This window comes from Pseudonaja textilis, chromosome 2 (genome assembly GCF_049901715.1).
Source record: "Pseudonaja textilis isolate UNSWEBS1 chromosome 2, rPseTex1.2, whole genome shotgun sequence".
NCBI classification, from domain to species: Eukaryota; Metazoa; Chordata; class Lepidosauria; order Squamata; family Elapidae; genus Pseudonaja; species Pseudonaja textilis.
In genome coordinates, this window is record NC_141991.1 from 230,895,346 (window position 1) to 230,919,980 (window position 24,635).

Consider the following 24,635-nt stretch of genomic DNA (forward strand, 5'->3'; position numbering starts at 1 on the left):
TACATTGTATGAATGTGAAAAAGAAGATTCCACAAATGGTTGTTCTGCAATATTTGACACTGCTCATAAATATTCATCTGCATAATAAAGGTAAAGGTTTCCCCTATCCAGTTGTGCCTGACTCTAGGATGTGGTACTTATCTCCATTTCTTAGCTGAGGGAGTCAGCATTGTCCAAAGATATTTCAATGGTAATGTGACTGGCATGACTATAAGCCGGGGTGCACAGAATGGAGTTATCTTCCCACTGAAGTGATACCTATTTATCTAGGTATCTTTTTATCTATTTGCATGCTTTCAAATTGCTAGGTGGGCAGAGAGCTGGGCAAGTAACAAGAGTCTGGGCAAGTCACCCTGTCGTGTGGTCCTCAGATCTTGGCCAGGGCATGATGCATCCTGGAGTTTGACAGCCCTGATCTAGCATAACTTATAGCCAAGTTATGCTATATATATATATATATTTTCTGAGGTTCTCGCGGGTATTTGTATGTGGATCTTTGGTTGTTCGGGTTTTCTCCCGCGCAAGCTCACATCACTCTGAGAAGCACAGAGCTGAAGATAGAAGTCTGAAGATGATGAATGAGACTTCATCGAACGTTGCCTAGATACTTGAATCTTACGCGGGAGAAAACCGAACATATATATGGATCTTTGGTTGTTGGTTTTCTCCGCGAAGATTCAAAGTTCAGGCAACGCTTCGATGAAGTCTCATTCATCATCATCAGGCCTCTGTCTTTGGCTCTTGCTTTTCAGAGTGATGTGAGGTGCAGCCGCTTTTCTTTCTAACTGTCAGTGGGGTTAGAAGAAAAAGCAGCAACCTCCATCACTCTGAAAGCAAGAGCCAAAGACAGAGGCCTGATGATGATGAATGAGACTTCATCGAAACGCTGCCTGACACTTTGAATCTACGGAGAAACCCAACAACCAAAGATCCACATACAAATACCGCGAGAACCTCAGAAAACAAATATATATATATATATATATATATATTCGTAGATTTTCACGGGTACAGGTATGTAGGTCTAGGTGTGTTTGGGTCTTTTCCCGTGTAAGATTAATAGTATCTTAATCTTACATGGGAAAAGACCTGAACACACCTAGACTTACTTACTCACATACATACATACATACATACATACATACATATATATGGATCTTTGGTTATTCAGGTTTTCTCCCACGTAAGATTGGAAGTATCTAGGCAACGTTTTGATGAAGTCTCATTCATCATCTTCAGGCTTGTGTCTTCGGCTCTGTGCTTCTAAGAGTGATGTGAGCTTGCAGCTGCTTCTTCCTGTTAACTGCTAGTGGGGGTGTGACTTGATTGGGTGGGGGTTTGGCTATGTTCTGATTGGGTGGGGGGGTGTTCTCATTGGTTGGGGGTTTGGCTGTGTTCTGATTGGTTGGGGGGTTGGCCGTGTTTTGATTGGCTGGAGGCGTGTTCTGTTCAGGTGGGGGCTTGGTTATGCTCAGGTTAGTCTTAGTTGCTGGGGGATTTGAGCTGGTGAGCTGTGATCCTGCTGTTTGGCTTCGAGTTCATGGTCGTGCCGCATCTTCATGGTAGGTGTCAGTTCGCTTCATGTATGGCTCAGAGGGGTTTGAAGTGGGTAATGATGCAGCTGCTGTGCGGCTTCTGGTCCGTGGTCATGTCTCATCTTCTGTGTGGGTGTGAGTCTGCTTTCTACGTGGAGGTGTGGTGGTGGCATCTTGTGTGGCCCTCATGGGTGTGGATCTGGTGTCATTCTTCATGTTAGGTACTCGTCTGTTCATGAGGGCGGGTTTCCAAATGGCTGGTAGGCGGGAGGTGTCATCCCATTTGTTCATGCTGTGTGGGCGTTTTTCTATCTCTATGGCTTCTCTGATTATTCTGCTGTTGAAGTGTTTGGTTTTGGCAATAGTTCTGGTAGTTATTCTGGTAGATAGTTCTTCAACAGCAGAATAATCTTACGCAGGAGAAAACCCAAATAACCAAAGATCCACATACAAATACCCGCGAGAACCTCGGAAAACATCTATCTATCTATCTATCTATCTATCTATCTATCTATCTATTTTCTTAAGTTTTCGCGGGTATTTACATATATGGTATTCAGCTTTGTTCAGGTATTTTCCCACATCATTATAGTTGTGCTTTTAAAGTTGTAGCAACGTTGTAGCAACGTTTAGGCAGAATCTCATCTGCCATCATCAGGCTTCTGTATTGTGTTCGTCTGTGAGTCAGACTTTCACAGCCGTTTCAGTTTTAAATTTGGGGCTAGCCTACAGCTGTGCCAGAATGGTTTTTTCTTCATCCTGATTGGTTGGGAGTCTTGGTCTGTGTTTATTGGTCTTGGAGTTTTCTGTGTTCTACTTGATTGGTGTTTCTAATATCTTCTGTCTGTTTTGTGGCTTTTTTGGTCTTGATTGGCTGGCAACATTGTGTTCCTGTATTGGAGGCTTTTAGTGCAGCTTGGCTCTGAGTAAATGGATGGCTATCATTAGTTAGGAAGCTAGGTTTCATCTGGGTGCCTGGTTGGGGTGTGTTTGAGCTGGAGGTATCGGGGGGGTCTGTTTGTGCCCAGGTGTTTGCCTGGCTTGTGGTGTGGAGATTTTTTTTGTTTGTGAGTGCAGTCTGGTGGAGTCATCTCTTCTATTCCTGCTTTCAGGTCTTTTTTTAATCTCTATGGCTTCTCTGATAATTCTGTAGCTGGGGTTTTCTATAGTGGCTAGGGTTTTGGTGCCATTGAAGTCGATGCTATGACCTGTGGCTTTCATGTGTTGGACTAGTGAGGAAGTGTGTTCCAGCCTTTTTATGGCATTTTTGTGTTCATCCAGGCGGGTACTTATTCTTCTATTGGTCTGTCCAATGTATGTGGCCGGGCATGATGCACAGGGGACTTTGTATATGCCTTGGTTTTCCGGGTCAATTTTATCTTTGGAGTTTCTAAGGATGGCTGCTATTTTTCTGTCTGTTTTGAAGGCAGTCTTGATGTGATGTCTGTAGTACCTCTTATGTAGGGCAGGACAGCTGTTCCATAGGTCTGTTCATCTTCTAGGTCTCCATTATGTCTCAGTGTGTTTTTGTGGATCAAGCCGGTGATTTTGCTTTTGTGGAAGCCATTAGCTGTCAGTACTTTAGTCAGGGTGCATAGTTCAATCTTTAGGTGTGTCTTGTCTGCCAGGCATTTGGTTCTGGCAATTAGTGTTTTGGCCATGGAGTTTCTCTGTGCTGGGTGGTGGTGGGATTGGGCATTGAGGTAGCGGTTGGTGTGTGTTTTCTTCTGGTATACGGTGTGTCCTAGTGTGCCATCTGTTTTTTTGTAGATTAGTACATCTAGGAATGGTAGTTGGTTGTTTCCGTTTCCATTTCCATGGTGAACTTGATTTTGGGGTGTGTGCTGTTTAGGTGTGTTAGGAAATTTTTTAGGTTTTCTTTTCCATGGGGCCAAATCACAAATGTGCCATCGATGTATCTTAACCATAGTTTGGGTTTGTGGATGGCATTAGCTAGGGTCTGGATTCGAATGCTTCCATGAACAGATTTGCAATGATGGGTGACAGTGGTGATCCCACAGGGGCTCCATCAATTTGCTTGTATCTTTGTCGTTTGTATATGAAATATGTGTTGGTTAAGCAGTGTTCTGCTAGTTCCATGAGGTGTTTAGCTGGTTGGTATTTATTTTTGATGATTTCAACAGTTTCTTTTATCGGGACTTGCGTGAATAGTGAAACCACGTCGAAACTTACAAGCAGATCTTCTTGTTCCACATGTAGAACTTTGATCATTTCCAAGAAGTGGTATGAGTTTTGTACATGTGAAGCTGCTGCTTCAGCATGGGGCGGTAGCTGCTTTGCTAAGTGTTTAACTAGGTTTTGTAGTGGTGCTCCTCTGGAGCTGAGTATGGGTCTGAGAGGTATGCCTTCTTTGTGTATTTTTGGGAGTCCGTATAGTTTGGGGCATCTGGAAGATTTTTCTCTTGGGATGATCATCTGTTAGATCTCTTTGCTCATGTGGCTGGTTATAATGCCAGCCACAAACCCAAACTATGGTATATATAGCCAAGTTATGCTAGATCAGGGCTATCAAACTCCCAGATGTGTCACGCCCTGGCCAAGCCCATTCCTGGTTTAGCGAAGGGGGAAAGTCCCGATACATCAGGTGATGCTGCCATGATGCTACGAGTTTGACACCCCTGTGCTAGACGATAGATAATATGAGTGGAGTAGTATCATTTCTTTATCCTGTGTTTTCATAGCCTGAATACAGAAAATATGTATATTGGGAAACTAATGTATTTCCCCCTGCAGCTTGAGAGGTTACTTTTGATCAGGGAAACAGCTGGGATAATACTTTTGATAAAGAAAATGGATTGTGAGGAAAGGTTTAAGCAATCCTCTTTCAACATTTTTAAAAAAAATACCATTAAAAATATGAATGTTGGCAGATATTAATGCATTTTCTGTGCATTATATTTTTAAGGCTGTTTGACTAACTTGCTCGCTTGCAGATATTGTAACCTCAGTATTTGTCAAGTGTTACTATGCATACCAGTGCTACACAGCAAGACTTTAAGTAAGATGCATGTCTTACTCCAATCCAACACTTCAGAAAATCAAAATGTTGGGGGTGGGAAGACAAGGAACCCCAAAAGAGCAAAGCTGCACAAAGGATCCAGATGCTTGTTGGTACATAGACGATGTTGCTACTTTCTGTGAACCTTGAAAATTACCATGACTGGTAACTGTGATAGGAGAATGCATATAGCAAGGGTCTTCGAACTTGGCAAGTTTAAGACTTGTGGACTTCAACTCCCAGAATTCCTGAGCTAACATGACTGGAGGAGGAATTCTGGGAGCTGAAGTCCACAAGTCTTAAAGCTGTCAAGTTTGAAGACCCCTGGCATATAGCAATACAGCAGTTCATTTAGTGACCACTCCAAGTTACACTGAAAAAAGTGACTTATGACCATTTTTCACCCTTATGACCATAGTAGCACCCCCATAGTCACATGATCAAAGTTTGGATTTGGCACTTGGTTCATATTTATAATGATTGCAGGGTCCTGGGGTCTCGCAATCACCTTTTGCGACCTTCTGACAAGCAAAGTCAATGGGGAAGCCAGACTCACTTAATAACCATGTTATTAACTTAACAACTGCAATGATTCACTTAACAGCTATGGCAGGAAAGGTCATAAAATGGGGCAAAATTCACTTGACAACTGTCTCACTTAGCAACAGAAAGTTTGGGTTCAATTGTGGTCATGTCAAGGACTACCTGTATAATCGTCTGTGGAAAACATGGTTTGTTGGCAAGTTGTGTTCCTTTGATAGAATGATGGTGATATTTAGGGTACAGAAATGACTGAGATCCAGGGCTTGAAGTAACAAACAAGGATCCCCTTTAAAATATCTCAGCATTTGCCAGTGAACATATGAAAATAAAAACTTGGAAGACTGATGAAGAGAATCTGTGGGCTGATCCTTCGTTGGAATTATTCGTGCTATTGTGGAACAATTTGCATACAGATGACTGGTGTAGACCTGGAGGGCCAACAGATTATCCCTGTCAATGAAGTGTAGGCACAAATCATGCTGCATGTTTTGGAAAACAGTAAATAACCCTTGGTTGATGCCAGCTGGTTATTAATAGGTGTCTGTCTAGGAAGCCACAAAAATCTCATTCTCTATATCTTGTTTTACATTTTAAGATCTTCTGAATAATGTAACAGCAGAATAAGGTTGCTGGAACTGGTTTCATTTCCAAAACTGCTCTCTTCCGAATTCTTTGCAAGACGTAATCTGTTCTTGAACTATTGCATAAAGGAATAGTTTCTCTGCATGTAATCACTTGTTTAGGGCATAGTTTCCTCCATTTAAAAAGCAAATTACCAAAGCAGATCTGTGCCACTGAATTTAAAAATATCTGTCTAGTTACATAAATCACTATAAATAATTCCAGTGCGGCCTCTTTCACAAACTGAATGTATTTTAAATCAGATACATTCGGAGGAGCTTTTTATTATTAGGCAAGAAGCTTATATGATAAAGTTCACTGAACTTGATAACTGTTTGGAAATGTTAGTTAAATTCTAGATGTTGCCTGCAATTCTGTATATATATTTCTTGGCTTCATGTCACATTGAATTAAGCAGAATGTACTTCTAAAGTCAAAAGTAACATACTTCATCATATAAGATTGTTCACTCTGAAAGCAATGATAAATTCATGTATTTGCAGGGGAATAAGAGAGGAGTAGCAAACTCCCCTTTCTGCTTATTATTTTATTTAAACTTCCTTATAGTATCTTAAGGTATTCTAGCAAACAGATGTTACTTAGTCCTCAAACAGTCAGTGTTTATTTGTGCCTGTAACAAAACAACTGGATTGTCTTTCTAAAAACTGTGTGAAAAGTGTGAGTGAGCCAACAAGAAGGAAAGAGAGGAATCCTTCTGTATCGAAACAAGGGTCATAAATATCAGGTAATCCTCTTGTCAAAATAAGGGGTCTGGTCTGTTGGGCTTCCATTTAACCCTTGCATTTCTGAAAGTGACGTTTTCCGGCAAACTCCCTGCTACACTCATGTCTTGTACTCATTTTCTCCTTTTACCATTTATCAACAATTTTAGAAAGTGGCTGACCTTTAAACCTGTTATTATAGGATTAAGAGAGGAGGAATTTATTTTTTATATATATAAAAAAAAGACAAGGCTCTTTCGGCTGCTCTGCTTCCCATGTGACTTAGATGGAGAATTGACTCTAAGCACAGTTCCTCCCCCAGCAGTGCAAGGCAGAAGAGAACAGCACTGTCACTTCCAAACAGTCCTAGCATAAATACGAAGAATGAGCAAAGAGCTTCAGTACTTTAGAAATCATCTCGAAGATCCTGGTTTCTTACTTGGAATATGTTTCTTTGGAAGTGTCTCCTTTCGATCTCCTTGGCAAACAGAAAGTATGGGATGGAAGAAGTGTGAAAAGAATTGAAGTGCTGCTGCTAAGGAGCGCTGGATTGTTATTTGCACGATGAGTATTATAATGAAACCGAGATCCCGTTCCACCAGCTCTTTAAGAACCTCCGATGCAACTTGGTAATGTGGTTTCCCCCTCCCTTTCCTAATCCTAGCTCTGTATCTATGATTGCTTTGCATTCTGTTGTGTGTGGTGTGTTAGTAAATTATGCCTACTAATCTGAAAGATTTGGAGGAATCGGTAAACCAATATTGGAAATAATCCTTGCCTTGCTCTATGCAACATGGTTGTGTCTTACACTGACTTATTATTTTCATGAATGCTTGCTGCTGTTTGAAAAGAGACATGTAATTTGAACGGAGGGGCAGGCGGATCATTATTTTAAAGGGTGTGTATTTTGCAATCTTTGTTCATACTGTGTGCATTTTAATTGATTGAGGAATAACAGATCTTGTGGTTTGTCAGGGGTGAGAATTTACCATCTATACTCTGCTAATAAAAAATATCTTTTTGAAGAGACCTATATTAATAGTATTACAAATACTGGTGTGATATTGTGTTAATAGTACAATTTTGTGCATCTACGATCAGTAATCCCACTTACTTGGTACTAAAAGAACTAAATTTAGTATCACTGATGACTTAAGCATGTATGCATAAATTATTCCATTAGTCCAGAGATCAGATCATGCCAAGATAGTTCTCAGGTAAATTTCAGCTTTGGCATGAACTAATTAGATGGCCTTTGGCAAGTCACCTTTTCCTTATGCATAGTTTTCTATTTCACTTCAGTTAAATGGGGAATCATTTATCAAATAGGGTCAGAAACACACGTGAGGAACTTTGAATATTTGGAAATACAACAGTTTCATTAAGTACAATTTTGTAGTCCTCCTTAAAGTTGCAACCTAAAATATGCAAGATATATAACACAATAGAGCCAGAAGGATCAAACTAGAACTTTTAAATAAATCCATAGAATGATATTGTCAGTTTACTAATCAGACCACATTTTTTTTTGTTATGGTTCTGTAAATTATAGGACTTTTCAGGATGTTAATCCAAGAAGGACAAATTCATTCTTACTTATGCCTTGTAGGCATATCCTGTTTTATTTCTAGATGCTTTGACATCCTGCCACTTTTACTTATATCTTCCCTCCCCTTATTGTTGCATGTATAGACACAAGAGCAAAGAAACAATTCAAGTACATATATCATGCTATTTCCTATTATTCTGATCAAATGAAGGGATCATTATATGTATTTTAGATTGTCAATTTCTTCATTGAATCAGGATTTTTTCTGTATTTTCCTTAAAGGATCGGCCACAATTTGAAATAGCTTAGATAGCTTCATTAGTGCTACTAATCCACGATGAATCCATACAGTTTTGTTAAAATAGATAATAGTAGGTGATACATGCCATATATAATATTATTAACAAGATGCAGTAAAATGCATTCCATTCAGCTTCACTTTTTACATGTTTCATGCCTCCAGCATGAGTTGCAGTAGATTTAGTTAATCTACGTCAACGGCGCAATATGACACAGTTGGAGTCTTCACAGTAAACTGTTGCCAGCTCTCAGTTACAAAAGCAGGAAGAAGCATCTTTTGTTTAACTTTGTAGTCATAAGTCTATAACTGACAGTCCGTATTCAGGCAAAATCCCAACCAATGTTGGAGAATTTCACTTCGTTGCACAGAGAAATATTCTATAGCTTGGATTTTTTGTTGTTGTTGCAATCACGTGTGTGTGTGTGTGTGCGTGTATCCACTTTTATGTTATTTCACTAATCTTCGTTTTTTTTCTCCAGCAGCCAGATAATATTATATGATTCTTTGTTTTATTTGTTTGCATGGTTATTGACATATTTTCAAAGTGTAAAAGTAATGGTAATGATCCCATAGCAGTGTTGGATACGGTTTTAAGCGTTCTCTTGTGTAGCTCTTGAGGGTCCAAGGCAATTTTGAAGCAAAACATTTGGAATCAAAAATATTGCTAGCTATCACAGATTATTGTCCTTTGAGCATAATCCTGATCTTTATAGATGTAAATCATGTACATAGCAAGTTAAACATTTTAAATATTCTGTTTTCAAGTTAATAAAATGAAGGCAGAATGCTTTTTTCATAATAAAGCATTCCAATAAAGTATTTATCAGATACTTATAGACATTTTAATATTCCTACTAATACAGAATTTACTAAGAGGCAGGTCCCTCCTACTAGCCACATACAACAGTAGGTGATGAGCAGATAATCCCACGTGCACGTATTAGCAAATATATGCCCCACACATTTATTTTTATTTATTTATTAGATTTCATCCCACCTTTATTACTTTATAAATATCTAATGACAGAAAACGTACTTAATACCCCTTCGTTCACAACAGCGCTATGTGAGGTGAGTTGAGCTGAGAGAGAAAGTGACATCCAGCTAGCTTCATGCCTAAGGTGGGACTAGAACTCGCTGTCTCCTGATTTTTAGCCTGGTGCCTTCTCCACTACAACAAATTGGCTCATATACATTCCCTATAACAGATGTATTTGCATGTACGTTTCCCTTCTCCCAATCTCATCGAACTGTAAAGAAGTTTGCTTCCTTGTATGCTGCCTCCAACATACACCCCTACTCTCAAAATCATGTTTTTTTCTATTTTACCATTATTTTTCATGATGCAAGTAGCACAAATTACATTGGGGGTGGGGGGAGAAGAATTTAACTCATTAGGAATTTCTTTCTAATCAGCTATGTAGAAGGGCAATTTGGACTGTGGGTTGTCCATATCTTTGATACTCAGTTACTGCATGTTCTGCCTCCATCTTCCTGCTTTCATCTAATCCCTCAGGGGGTAGCACCATCCATTTGTCTATCAGGGTGGCCTTATTCTTGCAGATCTTTATTGTTAATTATCCAAGCTGTTGTCTCGGAATAATTTCATTGTGAACAGGGGAGTGCATGATGACAGTTGGAAAAATCTAGTTAATGCATGTTGAAATGTAAAAACAACAGTACTCTATTAAGGACTCTTCTGCTGTTTGATGTTTAAAAACTATTCATAAAAATGAACTTCTCTGTATAATCAAAACCACCATGTCAAGAAGAAATCTAGGTGACAGGCTTCATCCTAGCATGCTCAATTTATGTAATTGGCAGACTACTACATAACTATAGTCTAAAATAGCCTTATTCAAAAATAAGTTAGAAGTCTAGAAATATATTAGGTGTTTTTTAAACTTTCAAATCTCTGGCACATTCTGAATTTGAACAACCATTACTTGCACAAAATGTCCATGGAAGATCCTGTTTAGCCACAAAGGACATGTCCCTGAGACTGAGTAAGTCTGAGTCTGATTTATGAAACTCAGTCTTCCTATTGGTTTCCACAAGGACTTAAGTGCCAGCATATTTGTACTATTCAGTGCAATGCAACCAGATCCCTGCTATTCACACCATCTCAAGGATGCTTTTTGGTTTTTCTCCAGTCTTATCTAACTAAAAATTTTATAGGGTTGTATTTTTTATAACCCATGTTAGTAAAGCTTCAGTTTACAACAGTATTGTACACTGAATGCCTTTGCTCCACATTAGGACAGTAAAATTTATAAAAGAAGAAAAGTCAAAATCAGTAGAAAGAAGGGTTTTAAATTCCAACATACTGGCTGTCCTGGGCAGAAACAGGAACAGCAAAAAAGGTTACTGGGTGCCAGAGAAGGTATCTGAGATTCTCTAGTGCAAGGGTCTTCAAACTTTGCAAGGTTAAGACTTGTGGACTTCAATTCCCAGAGTTCCTGAGCTAACATGACTGGAGGAAGAATTCTGGGAGTTGAAGTCCACCGGTCTTAAAGCTGTCAAATATGAAGATCCCTGTTCTAGTGTTTAGGGACCGAGAGAGGCAGATGGGGTTGTTGAGTAAAGGAATGGAAGACAACACAGTCATAAATGATCTAAAATATACAAGCAGCTCCTTCCATAAACATTTAGCCCAGCTGGAGAGAAATCTGAGAAGACCCAAGTTATTTACCTTAATTATAGTAACTCTCTATAAAAGAAGTTGGGAAATTCCTCTTATGCTTTCCAAGATTTTGTATTTAGTCCCTGCTAATATTAAAGATACCTTCTTGAAATCTTTGCAGCTTTTGTTTCCCAAATCTTGCCCAGCTGTGTGGGTCTTGACACAGATGATGTAGGGACATCATATCATGTATTACTATACAAGACCATCATATATTATATATCATCTCAAATCATAATATAATATGATTTTTTTGTTTTTTTTTAAAAAGCCTATTGAACTAAGCAGAGAGCCAATGTGGCTTGAAAGATGTTTTGTTTGATCTGGTGTACTTCTGTGTCAAATGAATATGAAATATTTAACTTTTGAAAAGACGGAATGATTTTGGAGGAAGAGATTTTTCATCGTGTTCTTTACTTTTTACTTATACTTAAGTCAGTGGATCTTAAAAGCCCTAAATCTTGGGGAGTTATTATTTAAATAAATCTTTGTCATTTTCACCCTCTTCCACCAAATTTGAACTACAAATTAATTCATAGTTTCACTTATAGTTTCTCATAGTTTCATAGTTCCTTTCAGGTTTTCAGGGCTACAGTTTGTGATTCCTTAAATTATTTGTCTTTTCTGCTGTCTGCTACCTGAAAACATTTCAGTATGTAGTAGTAAGGAAAAAACAAATTCTGAACATGAGCAACAGTCATTCATTCATTCCAAAGCTGAATTTGGAATATCCTGAATTCAGTGTTGATGGAGCCATTTGGTTATGAGATTTTATGGAAGGAATAAAAGCTACGATGCAGAGGGGCTTAGGATAAAAATGAACTAAAAAAACCTTTTACAAGTGCTTTGTAAAAATTATACTAATAAATATATTTATTGAACAATTGAGGTTAACTTCCAAGTTTGTTTTATTTTATATGTTTGTACTTACTAGAATTATTACTTAAAGAAACAATCCTTTCTTTCTAGACCTGTTTGATAGACTTGCTGTAGACTGGTCATGTTATACAACCAGTAGTGTCGTTGGAGATGGGCCAAAACAGGCAGGCTGTCATGCCTCTGGTGGAGATTGTCTCTGAGGGAGAGGAGGAACAGCCAACAGGGAGTGGAAGTGTAGCTCCAGAGGTGGTGGATGAGGCTGGGGAAGGGCAGAGGCCATCTGAGCAGTCAGAGGAGGACCCAGGCCCATCCCCTATCTATCCTAGGTCACCCAGGGAGGAGAAGATCAGGGTAAAACGTGGTCTACTCGGGAGGAAAGGGCCATGATCCTCTTCATGGATTGCAGGTGTAAGATTTGCATAAGAGTTTGAACCTGCATGCTAACAGACGCTGGAGACAAATTAGTGTTTTATTCCTAGAGAAGGTTAATCTTGGTTAGTGTTCTTCCAACAGACTGTACCTGGTTATCTTCCTGAAGTTGGCAATTATTTATCCTGGTCTGTCGTGGAACTTTATTCAGTGTGGTTTGTTTTTAGTTTTTGCTTTGTTATTGGCTCTTTGAATTTGAACTGTGTTTCTTTTCTTTGAAATGTTATTTTGAAAATAGTTTACTCCTCCACTGTGAACAATTAACAGTGAAGCCAAGTTGAAGGCATTAAAGGACTGTTATTTACATTTTGGTTTTTGTTATATTTCTGATATACTCTGGGTCATCGTAGTGGCAGATATGGCAAAATGCATATCCAGATCCACCAGATTTACCAATGTACCCACTTTGACCTCTCCTATAGATGCCACTGCATATGTCCTGCTTGTAAAAGATCTGACCTCTGTTTGAAAATGGTCATCCTGTAGCTCTCTTTTAAAAGGTATCGTCTTCCCTATTGTTCGGCCTTTCCCAATTTGGTGCCATCCATACGAATGGCTTCATCTTCTATAATTCACAGATGAAAATGATAGAACCACAAGTTCATTATATTTGCAGGATACCATTTTGGGGGACTTTGTTCTGTTTTCCAAAACACCACCTGAGCCCTATAATTCAGAAATAAAGAATGCTAAATAGAGGTGTGCATTAAATTTGATCACAGCAGATGGAGCAGGCATTCAAGGTCACCTATGTATATTCTTCTTCTATATGAAATACATATGGGATTTATTTTCTTACTATTTCAATTAATGTAGCTGTTTTCATAGAGAGACATTTTGGAGCAATGATTAAGGCATCAGGATAGAAACCAGGAGACCAAGAATTCTAGTCCCACCTTGGGCCAATTGGATGACCTTGGGCAGTCCCTTTCTCTCAGCCATAGGAAAAAGCAGTGACAAACTACTTCCAAGTAAACTTGCCAAGAAACTACTGACAGCTGCCAGAAGTCAATACTGACTCAAAAGTGCACAAACAATTGTTTTTCTATACAATTGTTTTTCTATTTGCATAGAAATAACAAAATTTCAATGCAAATGTATATAAAAATACTTAAATATGAGCCAGATGTGTGCTACAGCTGCCCAAAAAGCCAATGCAGTCCTAGGTTGTATCAATAGAGGGACACTATCAAGGTCACATGAAGTGTTAGTATCGCTTTATACTGCTTTGGTAAGGCCATACTTTGGAATACTGGGTCCAGTTTTGGTCGTCACAATACAAAAAAGATGTTGAGACTCTAGAAAGGATAGAGAGAAGAGCAACAAAGATAATTAAGGGGCTGGAGGATAAGACATATGATAAATGATTGCAGGGACTGAATATGTCTAGTCAAATGAAGACAAGGACTAGGGGTGACATGATAGCAGTCTTTCAATATCGAGGGGCTGTCACAGAGAAGAGGGGCAGGAACTAAGGGCAAGGCAAGAAGTAGCAGATGGAAACTTATCACAGAGAGATACAACCTAGAACTAAGGAGCAAGTTCCTGACAGTGAAAACACTTAATCAGTGGAATGGCTTACATCCAGAAGTTGTGAGTGCCCCATTACTGGAGATTTTTAAGAAGAGATTTGTCCAGAATGGTGTAGGGACTCCTGCTTGAGCAGGAGGTTGAACAGACTTCCAAGGTCCTTTCCAACTCTGTTAATCTATATCCTATTCCATATTTTCTAAAAGTCTAATGTTCCTTTTTTGAAAAAAAAATCTATCAAATAAATGTTTTGCAAAGTAATAACAATTCAAATCCATAAATCAAATTCATTTTCCCCCATTTTCAGCAGAAGGTCCATAAAGAGTTTCCAGTCACCAGTGAATGTAATTATTGTCTTTTGCCTTTGTCTTTCAAATCAGTTTTGCGATTGCTGCAAATTCTGCCATCTACACCAACCATTCCTCCATTGATTGGCATTTAGTCTTCTCTTTTTTCGTTTTGCTTGCATGGTCAATAAGAATAGGAGTAAAATGCTTTCAGCTTGTTTTTTGAAGCAAACAGAGAAAATTCACACTTCTTGCCAAAAAACATACCTGCATTAGGGAAAATATTTGCAATATTGCAAACAACAAATATCTACTTCAATAAATGTATATGTGCACACTCATTCAATAGACTATCCTTTAAATATAAACTATTGTGTGAAGAGTCCACAATAACATTCAACTATGGAACTTGATTCTATGGGGTTGCAGGTTGGTTATGCGGTACTGAAAGAACAAGACTGTAGATTCCAAGGTCAGTTTTCAAGCTCTACAAACCTCTTAGCCCACTCCCTGATACCAAACTTCAGGTGCCAGGAAAAGTAATGGACTTCTTGTCTCAATTTACAATCCCTATGCAGAGGGGATGCTGCTGTATCGCCTCATTCAGATAAACTTAAGTCTTGGCTTCTCATCGATATAAACCCCAAATTAAATTAAAGCTGTTTTTTCTAAATTTAGAGCCTTGAGAATTATTTCTATTTATTCATTATAATTTAATTCACATTTACTTATGGCTGCTGTTTAAAGCCAGACTCAGGAATAGTGAATCAGTGGGCTTCAGTTCAAGAGTGCGTAGATTGCAGCTTTTGACATTTTTACTTGGAAGAAGATTCATGGAACGTAATACTGAACAATCAAGTCTATTTTCTGGAAATTGCTTTTTATGGTACTGGAAAATGGACTGAAAGTTTGTTTAGAAGTTTGGGAGTACTATTAAATTCAAATCCAAATATATCTGAGTAGAATTGTGCTCTGTCTACATTACATACTTATTCTGGGAATGATTTTGTGTTAGGCCAAGCTTGGTGATTGCCCAGCCAGGATATTTTTGGATGTTATCAAAAATGCAAATTGATAGTCAAAGATAATGTATTACTGGGTTAACTCTTGCATTTGATTGCCAAAGTTGGAGAAAAAAATTCCTGTACCTTGATCAGCCAAGTACTATGTCGTAGTATATTACATTGTAGCACAAAATTCCTGCTAATGATCAATGCTGATCCAAAAGTCATTTGGACTTATCGAAGGGATCAATAAATAGCAGAGGATCAGAAGGAGGCCTGGAGGTCAAAAGGTGGTCAATAAATGATGGAAGGTTGACTGGGAGCTCCACACTAGTTACTAGTCCTGAAGGAGAAATGGCTAATGGTGAGACATTATTACCCAGGATTAGATAGTCAGCTGCCAGCATGAGCAGGTTATTATTGTTGGTTGCATAGTCAACCAGGTGTTCTTTGGATTTGACATTTTTATCCATCTCCTGAGTCCTTCCCAAGGACATGAGATATGCAGATATTGTTGTTTGATAGTTTTAGAAGTATTGTCACAGGATGCAAGTTATTTCAAGTAAAGCTGCCTTTTGCAGTTGACTGATGGTGATTTTGTCAATGCCAGTAGTGTTCAAGTGGTAGTCCCAAAGTTTTGGGATTGCATCCATGGCACCAATTACTTTTGGTACTATCCTTGCTTTCCTTTGCCACAATCATGCTATTTCTATTTGCAAATCTTTATATTTTGTGATTTTTACCATTTCTTCTTCTTCTTGTTCTTCTCTTTTCCATGTTCACTATCAGTCTTTTTTATTAACATTTGTTAAGTCTGGGATGAACAAAAAAGCAACAACAAAAATTAATATGTTTTCAAAAACAACAACCATATTTACAAACTAGTCTAATGTAGAACATTTGTGCTGTTAATTACAGCATTGCAGAGAATTAGCTTAAAGGACTGTAGTTTTCCTATGGTCCAAGTTGGTTTTCTATTTCCAATGTGTGTGAGGAATATGCCATCAGTTCTTTGTAACGGGATAAAAATAACCTTTACTGATAAATATATTTAAGTGCTTACAGTTGATTTGAGTGGCATGGATCTAGGAGTACTTTTATGATAAAGTCCATGTTTAGTATGAAAAAATACATAACACATACCAAAAAATAGAACATAGTTTCTCATGTGTTATTTGAAAGTAGTTGCACATTTAATAACAGGATTTCCTAATTACAGAATTTCAGCTATCATTCCTAAATTATGGTATTAATATATCTGGCCACAAATTTCTGAAATTCTACAACAAACGTGTGATAAAAAAAATGAAGTGAAAAGTTTCTGCAAATTATTGAAGCAGAAATTCTCTAACATGGGAAACATGGTATATTCCCTTTAATGGAATTATGGGACTCCTGAGAGGCTACAGAAGATCAGACAGATGTTTGTATGGGGAAAATGGGACCTTCACATGAGCTGTTGTCTAAGCTAGGTCAAGGATGTCCTGTTTCACCCATGACTACTTCTCTGTTTTCCCCCTTTCCTTTGAAATAAATTATGAAACAAATGTATTTTATCAAAATAAATATTAGAAGCAAAAATAATGCTGGATATTTTCTCTGCATGACCTTAGTTGACAAAAGCACTTTTGCAATATTTGAAACTTAGCAATTCTGAAAGCACAAAAAAAAAGCTGCTTGAAATAGTTTTGATTAAAATGGCAGACTACTGGGGGGGAAAAAACCATTGTATGACTTTTTGGTAACAGTTGTTAAGTGAATCATTGTGGTTGGTTGGTGAATCTGGTCTCCTCAATTGACTTTACTTGTCGGAAGCCAGTTGGGAAGGTTACAAATTGGGATCAGATGACCCTGGGACAGTACAGCTGTCATAAATAAGTTGCCAATGAAATTTAATCGCAGGACCATGGGATGCAGCAATGGCTGTAAGTGTGAAAACTGGTCATAAGTCATATTTTTCAGTGCTGTTGTGATTTTAAACAGTCAGTAAACAAATGGTTGTAAGTCAAGGAGTACCTGTACGATCCAAGGGTTCGTAGAATGGCAACCTTACGTCATTTTTATGTTTGCATCAGTTGTGTTCTAATTTGATAGGAAGACAGTTAAAATCGAGCATTTTTAGACTCTCTCGCTTTCTTTGTTATAGTAAAATTTTATATTTTTATCTTAGGGTTTGTTGGTAATAATTTTCAGTCAGCATGGCAGGGATGTGGATTAGACAGTCACTAGTGGTCATTCGTAGTACTGGTCAAATGCTAATGGTTCCTTCACAGCTAAAAGCCATAAGGATAATTGCTGTGAAACCTGTCCTTTCTACTTTAATTCTACTATCCTGCTCTAGCTTTCTTGATAATCCCAATTTTCCTCTCAACTTTGGCATACACAGAATTTGCATTTTTGCACTTCTTTGGGTTGAAACCAAACAGATCATCTATTTTAGGGTTATCAAACTCTCGGCCCAAGGGCTGGATGCATTACATGCTGGCCATGCCCACACCCAGTTTGGTGAAGGGGGAAAAAGTCCTGATACATCACGTGATGCCACTGTGACGATGTGAGTTTGACACCCCTGATCTATCTTCCCTCTAAGTTCTCCAATATACCAATATGGATAGCCCTTGACTTACAGCCATTCCTTTAGTACCTGTTCAGAGTTAACAACAGCACTGAAAAAGAGTTTTTTCACACTTACAACTGCATCATCATCAAGGTCACATGATCAAAATTCAGATGCTTGGCAACTGACATGTATTTATGACTGTTGTAGTGTCCCGGGGTCATGTGATCACCTTTTGCGACCTTCAAGCAAAGTCACAGGGAAGCCAGATTAACTTAACAATCATATTACTAATTGGACAACTGCACTGATATACTGGACCAAAAATCACCAATTGTCTTGCTTAGCAACAAAAAAATTGAGGGTCAATTGTGGTTGTAAGTTGAGGACTACTTGCACTGCATCAAAGCCAACTTTAACATGTAAAATGGTAAATAGAGGACCCTCACAGAGTGAATTGAATTAGTAGGTAGAAGAATGTTTTATTTCATATTAAGTGTTGAAGCTCATTGAAAATACCCAGTGGAGGTTTTGCAGAAAATCTATTTCTGGTGGAAGAAAACTTGATACTGTAAACTAGTACATTTCATATCACAACAAGCCCACCATGACAGAAGTTGTGGTATGACATATTTTGACAGTACCCATTAGGGAAAATCTGTCCTAGAAACTGAGGAATTTCTGTAGATTTTTGAATCCTGGGTCCTATTTGATGGAACCGAAGAGGTTGCCTGTGAAAGTATAACATTTTTTTTAAATGTTGTTGTTTTAGGACAGAATGTAGCAAAATGTAAAAGACTTTTTTATGTGGTGACCAAATTTCAAACAGATAGATTGAAAATATTTTTTACAAAAAGAAGGGTTATTCACAGGGATAATGACTGATGGGGAAGGAGATGGATATATATTAATAGGCTTATATTTCTTTCCATAACATAAATGAGTTGCTAGATCAAGTCAGCCAGCTGATGAAAATACTAAGAAAATGTACATAATCAGAGGCTGGGTAACAATAAGGTAGAACTAAATATGTAGCAAATAGTGAACTAAAATTTCTTTCTTTGCACATGTAATCTTTCTGTTGTCCAAAATGCTGATTGGGACTGGCCAATAGTGGCCTTATGCCTTGGGTCACTTTGACACTTGGATTTGAGTGTGTAATATTATATTTTCCTTCCCATCCTCCAGAGCTTTATTTATGTATGTGGTCAGACAATGTGTTTTCCAGAATTTTTTAGAAACTTCCTGAAACAGATCAGGAGTGTGGCTGCATGGGGTCACAGAATTTAAACACAACGTATTCAGGCCTCTCTGTCCCATCCATGAGATATTGGTCCCAATTCCCCCATTCCACTTGGGACCTGGTCTTATGCCAAATCTACTACATTATCTTGAAAAACAATTCAGTCAGGCTAGTTGCTTCTAGCAAATAACATTTTGAAATTGGTAACCAGCAACCTTTTAGTGCCTTTTGAACTTGGGAACTCCCAACGTTTCTCTTTCATTTGGGAATTTTGCTAGATCTCAGGACTATTTCTGGTGAAGCTGGCTGGGTGCTAAACTTTGCTGATCTTGTTGAACTCAGTTAGGGACAAGGTTTTGTTCTGAGAATAGGGAATGTTTTTGAGTCTGTTCAGGCAATGCAGAGATTACTCTTCTCAAGGTTACTTTCTAAGGTTTCACAGAAAGGGGAGGATTAGGAAACGATAACATTTTCAACACCAGCTCTGTTAAAGTGATATTTATTTTTTTAGAATTGTGTGGAAAAAAATTGAGGAAACTGTACTGATTACATTTGACCAAGAAGTAACAGTGTCTCAGTTCTGATTTTTAATTGTTAAAATAGATGGTAATAGGAAAGTTAAGGCATCATTTCCTTCCATTTGCATATCTGGAATAGAGTGGCAGGGCTGCACAGGGTTTTGGATTAAAGGGAAAAAGACATGTAGTGTTCACTCATGTCATTTCTGTTGACAAATGGTTAAAATAGCTACATTTTTAAACAATGTCAACAGCATATAAAGACAATTTATATAAGATGTTTTATAGACGGCATTTTGCGCCGGCAAGACTGGCAAAGTTGTTTCAAGGTAAATCAGCTAAATATTGGAAATGCCACCAGATACCCGGAACATATTATCACATGTGATGGACATGTACTGAAGCTAAGAGATCTTGGACAAAAATACACACGTAGTTGGAAAAGATGATAAAACATATAGACCTAAAACCTGAAATACTTTTGTTAGGGATGATATCTGAAAGTTATAGTAAAGAAAAGACATATTTAATTACTCATGTATTAACTGCAGCTAGAATAGTATTTGCTCAAAACTGGAAAGGTGAAAAGATTCTGATAGAAGAGAATGTGATTAGGAAAATATTAGAATGAATAGATTAACACTGGCAATTAAAGGAAACAAACAAACTGAATGAATATTATATGATTTGGGAATCAATTTATCAATGGTTGGAAAAGAAAATGGAAATTAAAAATATGAACATAGAAGATACATATATAGAGCATATATGAATATATTTATAGACGGAAGAGGTTAAGAAGGGGATGGTTACAATGATAAGATATATTATGTATACTAGTTCAAAATAAGAATGTGACGTAATTGTTGTTATGGTAAAGAAATTGTATTAACCCCAAATAATCTGCGCAAGATATTTGTACCTAGACAACACACTGTACAAAGAAAAGATGGAATGTTTGTTAAATAAAATAAAAAAGTTTATTATAAAAAATAGTTATGCATTTAAATGACTGTCCTTCACAATTGTGGCATAAATCTAGGAAAAGATGCATTTGTGTCAAGGAGTTGCACAGCAGTATTCATTGCACATCAGCCTAGTCTCCAAAAGACACTAATTTCAAATTTGAAGTGCTGCCCTGATCTTGTGTGGTGTTTGTGGGAAACTTTCCAAGCTTAGCCAGTACAAATATTTAAGCTTTCCAGTGCAATGTAATCTCTTGTGTGCACCCAACTGTCTTTAGCTAAAGTTTTAATCTTTAGCTAAAGTTTTAATTACTGACAACACAACTTCTGTATTTGAGAAAAGGGAAATGGATGTTGTTGTGGAATCCTTCCCTTAGTTACAGTACTAGTTTTTTTAGCTTGGGGAAAATATTTTGGTCTTCTTTGAAAACAAAAGTTGATAAATAATTAGGAAATGAGAATTTTATCCATCTGAGATTCAAAGACAAATATTTTTTTTCTTAACTGAAGTAAAGTTATAAACAGAACACTATCTTGTGTTGTTACATTCTTGTGTTGTTACATACATACAAGGGGCATTCTGGATATTTTGATGCGCTTTGATCTGAGGGCTTCACAATTGGAACTGACATCATTTTTTCTTTCTTCCTGGAAACAATAGGAGCCTTTGATTTAGGAAACAAAAGAACAGCATTGATATTAGTATTTTATTCTCTGACATTCTCCTCATCAAAATCAAAAGTCTAGTTAAAAATGTATTTCCAGGATTGTTTGATTCTGGTCTTGTCAATAATTTTTGTTTCTTGGTGCATTAAAAAGGTAGTGGCAGTTATAGTTAAATCATAGTTAAACTAGAGGTTATTACAACTTGCAAAATCAAGACCAGGAAGGCATGGGGATTAGGGTAAACTTCAACAGCCCAGCCATTGCATCTGTCCCTTCGCTTTTTAGTATCCTGGTTGATATTTTGAGATACCCTGTGTTGTTATAGGAGTTTGTAATGTTCATGAATATATCAGGATTTGTGTAAACCTAATTTCTGTAAGTTATACAACTGCCAGACAGTTTTGATATCCCACAACGTTTGCTTCATTATGGCCGAAGAACTCTTGCTCAGCTTTTAAAAGCAATCACTGAAGTCAGGACCAGAGTCTTTTCTGGATATTCTCATGCAAAAATAGCAAACTGCATGATGACTGGGGCCTTCTCGGTGATGGCACCAAGACTCTAAAATTCTATTCCAGCGATGTTTTGCTTTTTGTTTGACTTCACTGGGAGAGAGGGTTCTGAAGGATGAAATTATTAAACTGAAGTTTTGTGAGTTTTTTTGCAGCCACTGTGTGGAAATAATTAGAGACTCTGAGAGTCTCAACAAAATATAACCTACATTATGGAGCTGCAAACAGGTGCTTTGTTAACACCCATTTTCTGGGTGATTCTCATTAAAGCGCTGCACAGTTGTATTTATTTACTTATTAAATTTATATGCTGCTCATCTGTTCAAAGTAGCTGTAGCTACAATACTAATTTCATAGCTGCATTATAGTGGTGATTAGGTGTCTTTTCTTTTGCTTTCCTTTTGTTCCTTTGGCCTTGTCCCTTAAGTCTCTCTCACTTTGTTCTCTTACCTTTGTTCCTGCTTTCTTTAAGGAAATAGCCAAGAAACATTTTCCTTGCTTTAGTGCAAGGCTGTCAAACTCCCGGCCCATGGGCCGGATGCATCACGTGCTGGCCACTCCCACGCCCAGTTTAGTGGAGGAGGGAAAAGTCCCAATACGTCATGTGATGCCACCGTGACAGCGTGAGTTTGACACCTGCTTTAGTGGGAGGTAAACAAGGGTTCCCAAAATGAACATTCTAAATGTCCATTTATCTAGTTCTTGGTACAGTCTCACTTATCATATTTGAAAGCTGAACTGAAATAGATATGGATCAATCTCCTTAGGTAGGGTCTCTGCCAGATGTCTTAGAAAGTTAACCTTGAAAGGTAAGACAGGTAAAAAAAATGTTTAAATTCTTGTTTTAAAATAGATTCTGTTATGCTTCTCTTCCATACAACGATGCCATGAAATTGCTTACAGGTAGTCCTCGGCTTACAACAGTTCATTTAGTGACTGTTCAAAGTTACAATGGCACTGAATATATATGATTTATGACTGTTTTTCTCAGTTACGACTTTTGCAGCATCCCCATGATCATGTGATCAAAATTAAGATGTTTGACAACTGACTCATATTTATGATGGTTGCAGTGTCCCAGAGTCATGTGATCCCTTTTTGCAACCTCCTGACAAGCAAAGTCAATGGGGAAGCCAGATTCACTTAACAACCGGGTTACTAACTTATCAACTAAAGTGATTCATTTAACAACTGTGGCAAGAGAAGTTGTAAAACGGGGCAAAACTCACTTCACAAACATCTGACTTAACCATGGAAATGTTGGGCTCAAACATGGTCATAAGTCGGGGACTACCTATATTCACAATATTCCCAGCATAATAAAGATTGGTTTGATTCAACTTTTCTAGCAAGCTACATATATTTTGGTTTAATACTGTATGTTGTGTAGTTTGTAAATCATGGTTTATGTTTTAGTATACTGTGTGAAGCCTGCAAATTCTTTTTTTTTTCTATTTAGCAAACCATAATTTAGAATGCTGTGTACTCAACTAATTTACCTCTCAATACATACTTGAATGAAGGTCTGCTAGTGTATGTATGTCTGATTGCCAGCTTTAAGTTGGTATCTGAGTGGTTATCTTAGGAACAGAATCCAAGAGTAGAAGGGCCTTTGCCTTTATACAAACCTTTGTAATTATTTACTTTGTAAAAAGGATGTAGTGGTGATGTTGCTTTCCAGGATGTAACTCCTAGTTATGATGATGTCTACCAAAATTTACAGTGTAATATAATAGCTATGCTGTATATTCTTTATTTTCATAACATTTCCCAGATTATACGGGTTATGATTCACATTTAATACTTTGGGTTTTATCTGGTGTAGAATTTTTTTAATGGCTTATGTTTGAACAGGAGTCCTAATTCAGAGTCCAAGCATTATCTTTGTGTGCAGATTCCCAACGTTGCTTCCCTGCATTGCCAACAAAGGTTTAGAGAAACACTTGGTGGAAAAGACTCCTGTTTGACCCGTTGGTGATCTACAGCAATGCAGAAAGTCAGAACTGAGTTTATTTATCTGGCAAAAGCAACATTTCAGCTGAATGTGAGAGCTGAAAATTGTATCTTGGATAGCTTCCATGTCTTTAAACACATACATGCACACTCACGTACACACGTAAATATATATGTTGTATGTATGTATGTGTGGAGTGAGAGGGAGGGGGACAGGGAGGGAGGGAGTGGGAGAGAGAGAGAGAGAGAGAGAGAGAGAGAGAGTTCTTGAAGCTTTGAATGTGTCATTCAAAGACTGAGAATCTTGTAAAGCTGGGATTCTGCACACAGGAAACCAGTCTCAAGGAGATGAGTAGAGGTTGTTGTGGGGCAGCCCACAACATTTTGTTGCTTGAGCTTAAAAAGCAGACGAGAGCCACTTCCCCAGCTGAAGCAATCTAGACCACCTTAATGAGGAGTTTAATTTCCACCCAAACTCCACACAGAACAGAAAAAGATGCTGGCTTTCATTTAGCTATTCAACTTCCGCCTCCCATGCCCACTCTGTCACTGAATTATTTTCAAAGATACTCAAACATTTGCTGTAGAGAATCCTGGGAGGGAGACTCAGCCAAGTAACTGCGACAGGCAATGTTTGAATAAAGAAGAGCCATTTATTATGATTCAGGCCACTCAGCCCCCGGAGAGACTTCTTTGGGATCAACATTATATTTCATGATGTTAAAGAAATCACTGCTAATAAAACTGGCATGGAGGTTTATAATAATTATTTAATTCACAGTCTGGAAACTTTGCACTGTTTGAACCACTTTCAAGTACTTAATTTATAGGCACACACACACACCTCACACAACTGCTGCCTTGGATTTTTGTTTCCTTTTGGCTCATTATAAGGCAGGCCCTGTTCTACTTTTTCCTGAGGCAAACAGCCAGAATCCGTTGTATTGCAACTCTATATAATACAGTACATTTTCTCATGCATTACAAAGCTCTAATTCCTAATTTGGGGATTACTGTACTCTCAGTAAAGTTCATTTTATTATCGTTCTTAGCGTTACCGTATTTGTAGCTGTATGTCTTATTGCTGATGTTTGTTGTATGCTTCCTATGGTGAGAAAT

General features: G+C 37.8%; 1 protein-coding gene across 10 annotated transcripts in view; it reads left to right on the forward strand.

Moving 5' to 3' along the window:
* The window catches only part of PDE4D (phosphodiesterase 4D), a 697,708-nt gene that overhangs the window by 540,199 nt on the left and 132,874 nt on the right, over nt 1-24,635 (forward strand). The window contains exon 1 of one of the 10 annotated variants that reach the window (XM_087927255.1): nt 6,804-7,069. The exons of the other annotated variants lie outside the window; for them this stretch is intronic. Coding sequence (XP_087783381.1) covers nt 7,005-7,069 — 65 coding nt within the window. The 5' untranslated portion in view covers nt 6,804-7,004. Of the gene's footprint in view, nt 1-6,803; nt 7,070-24,635 lie in introns of those variants that run through there. 10 annotated transcript variants of the gene reach the window in all.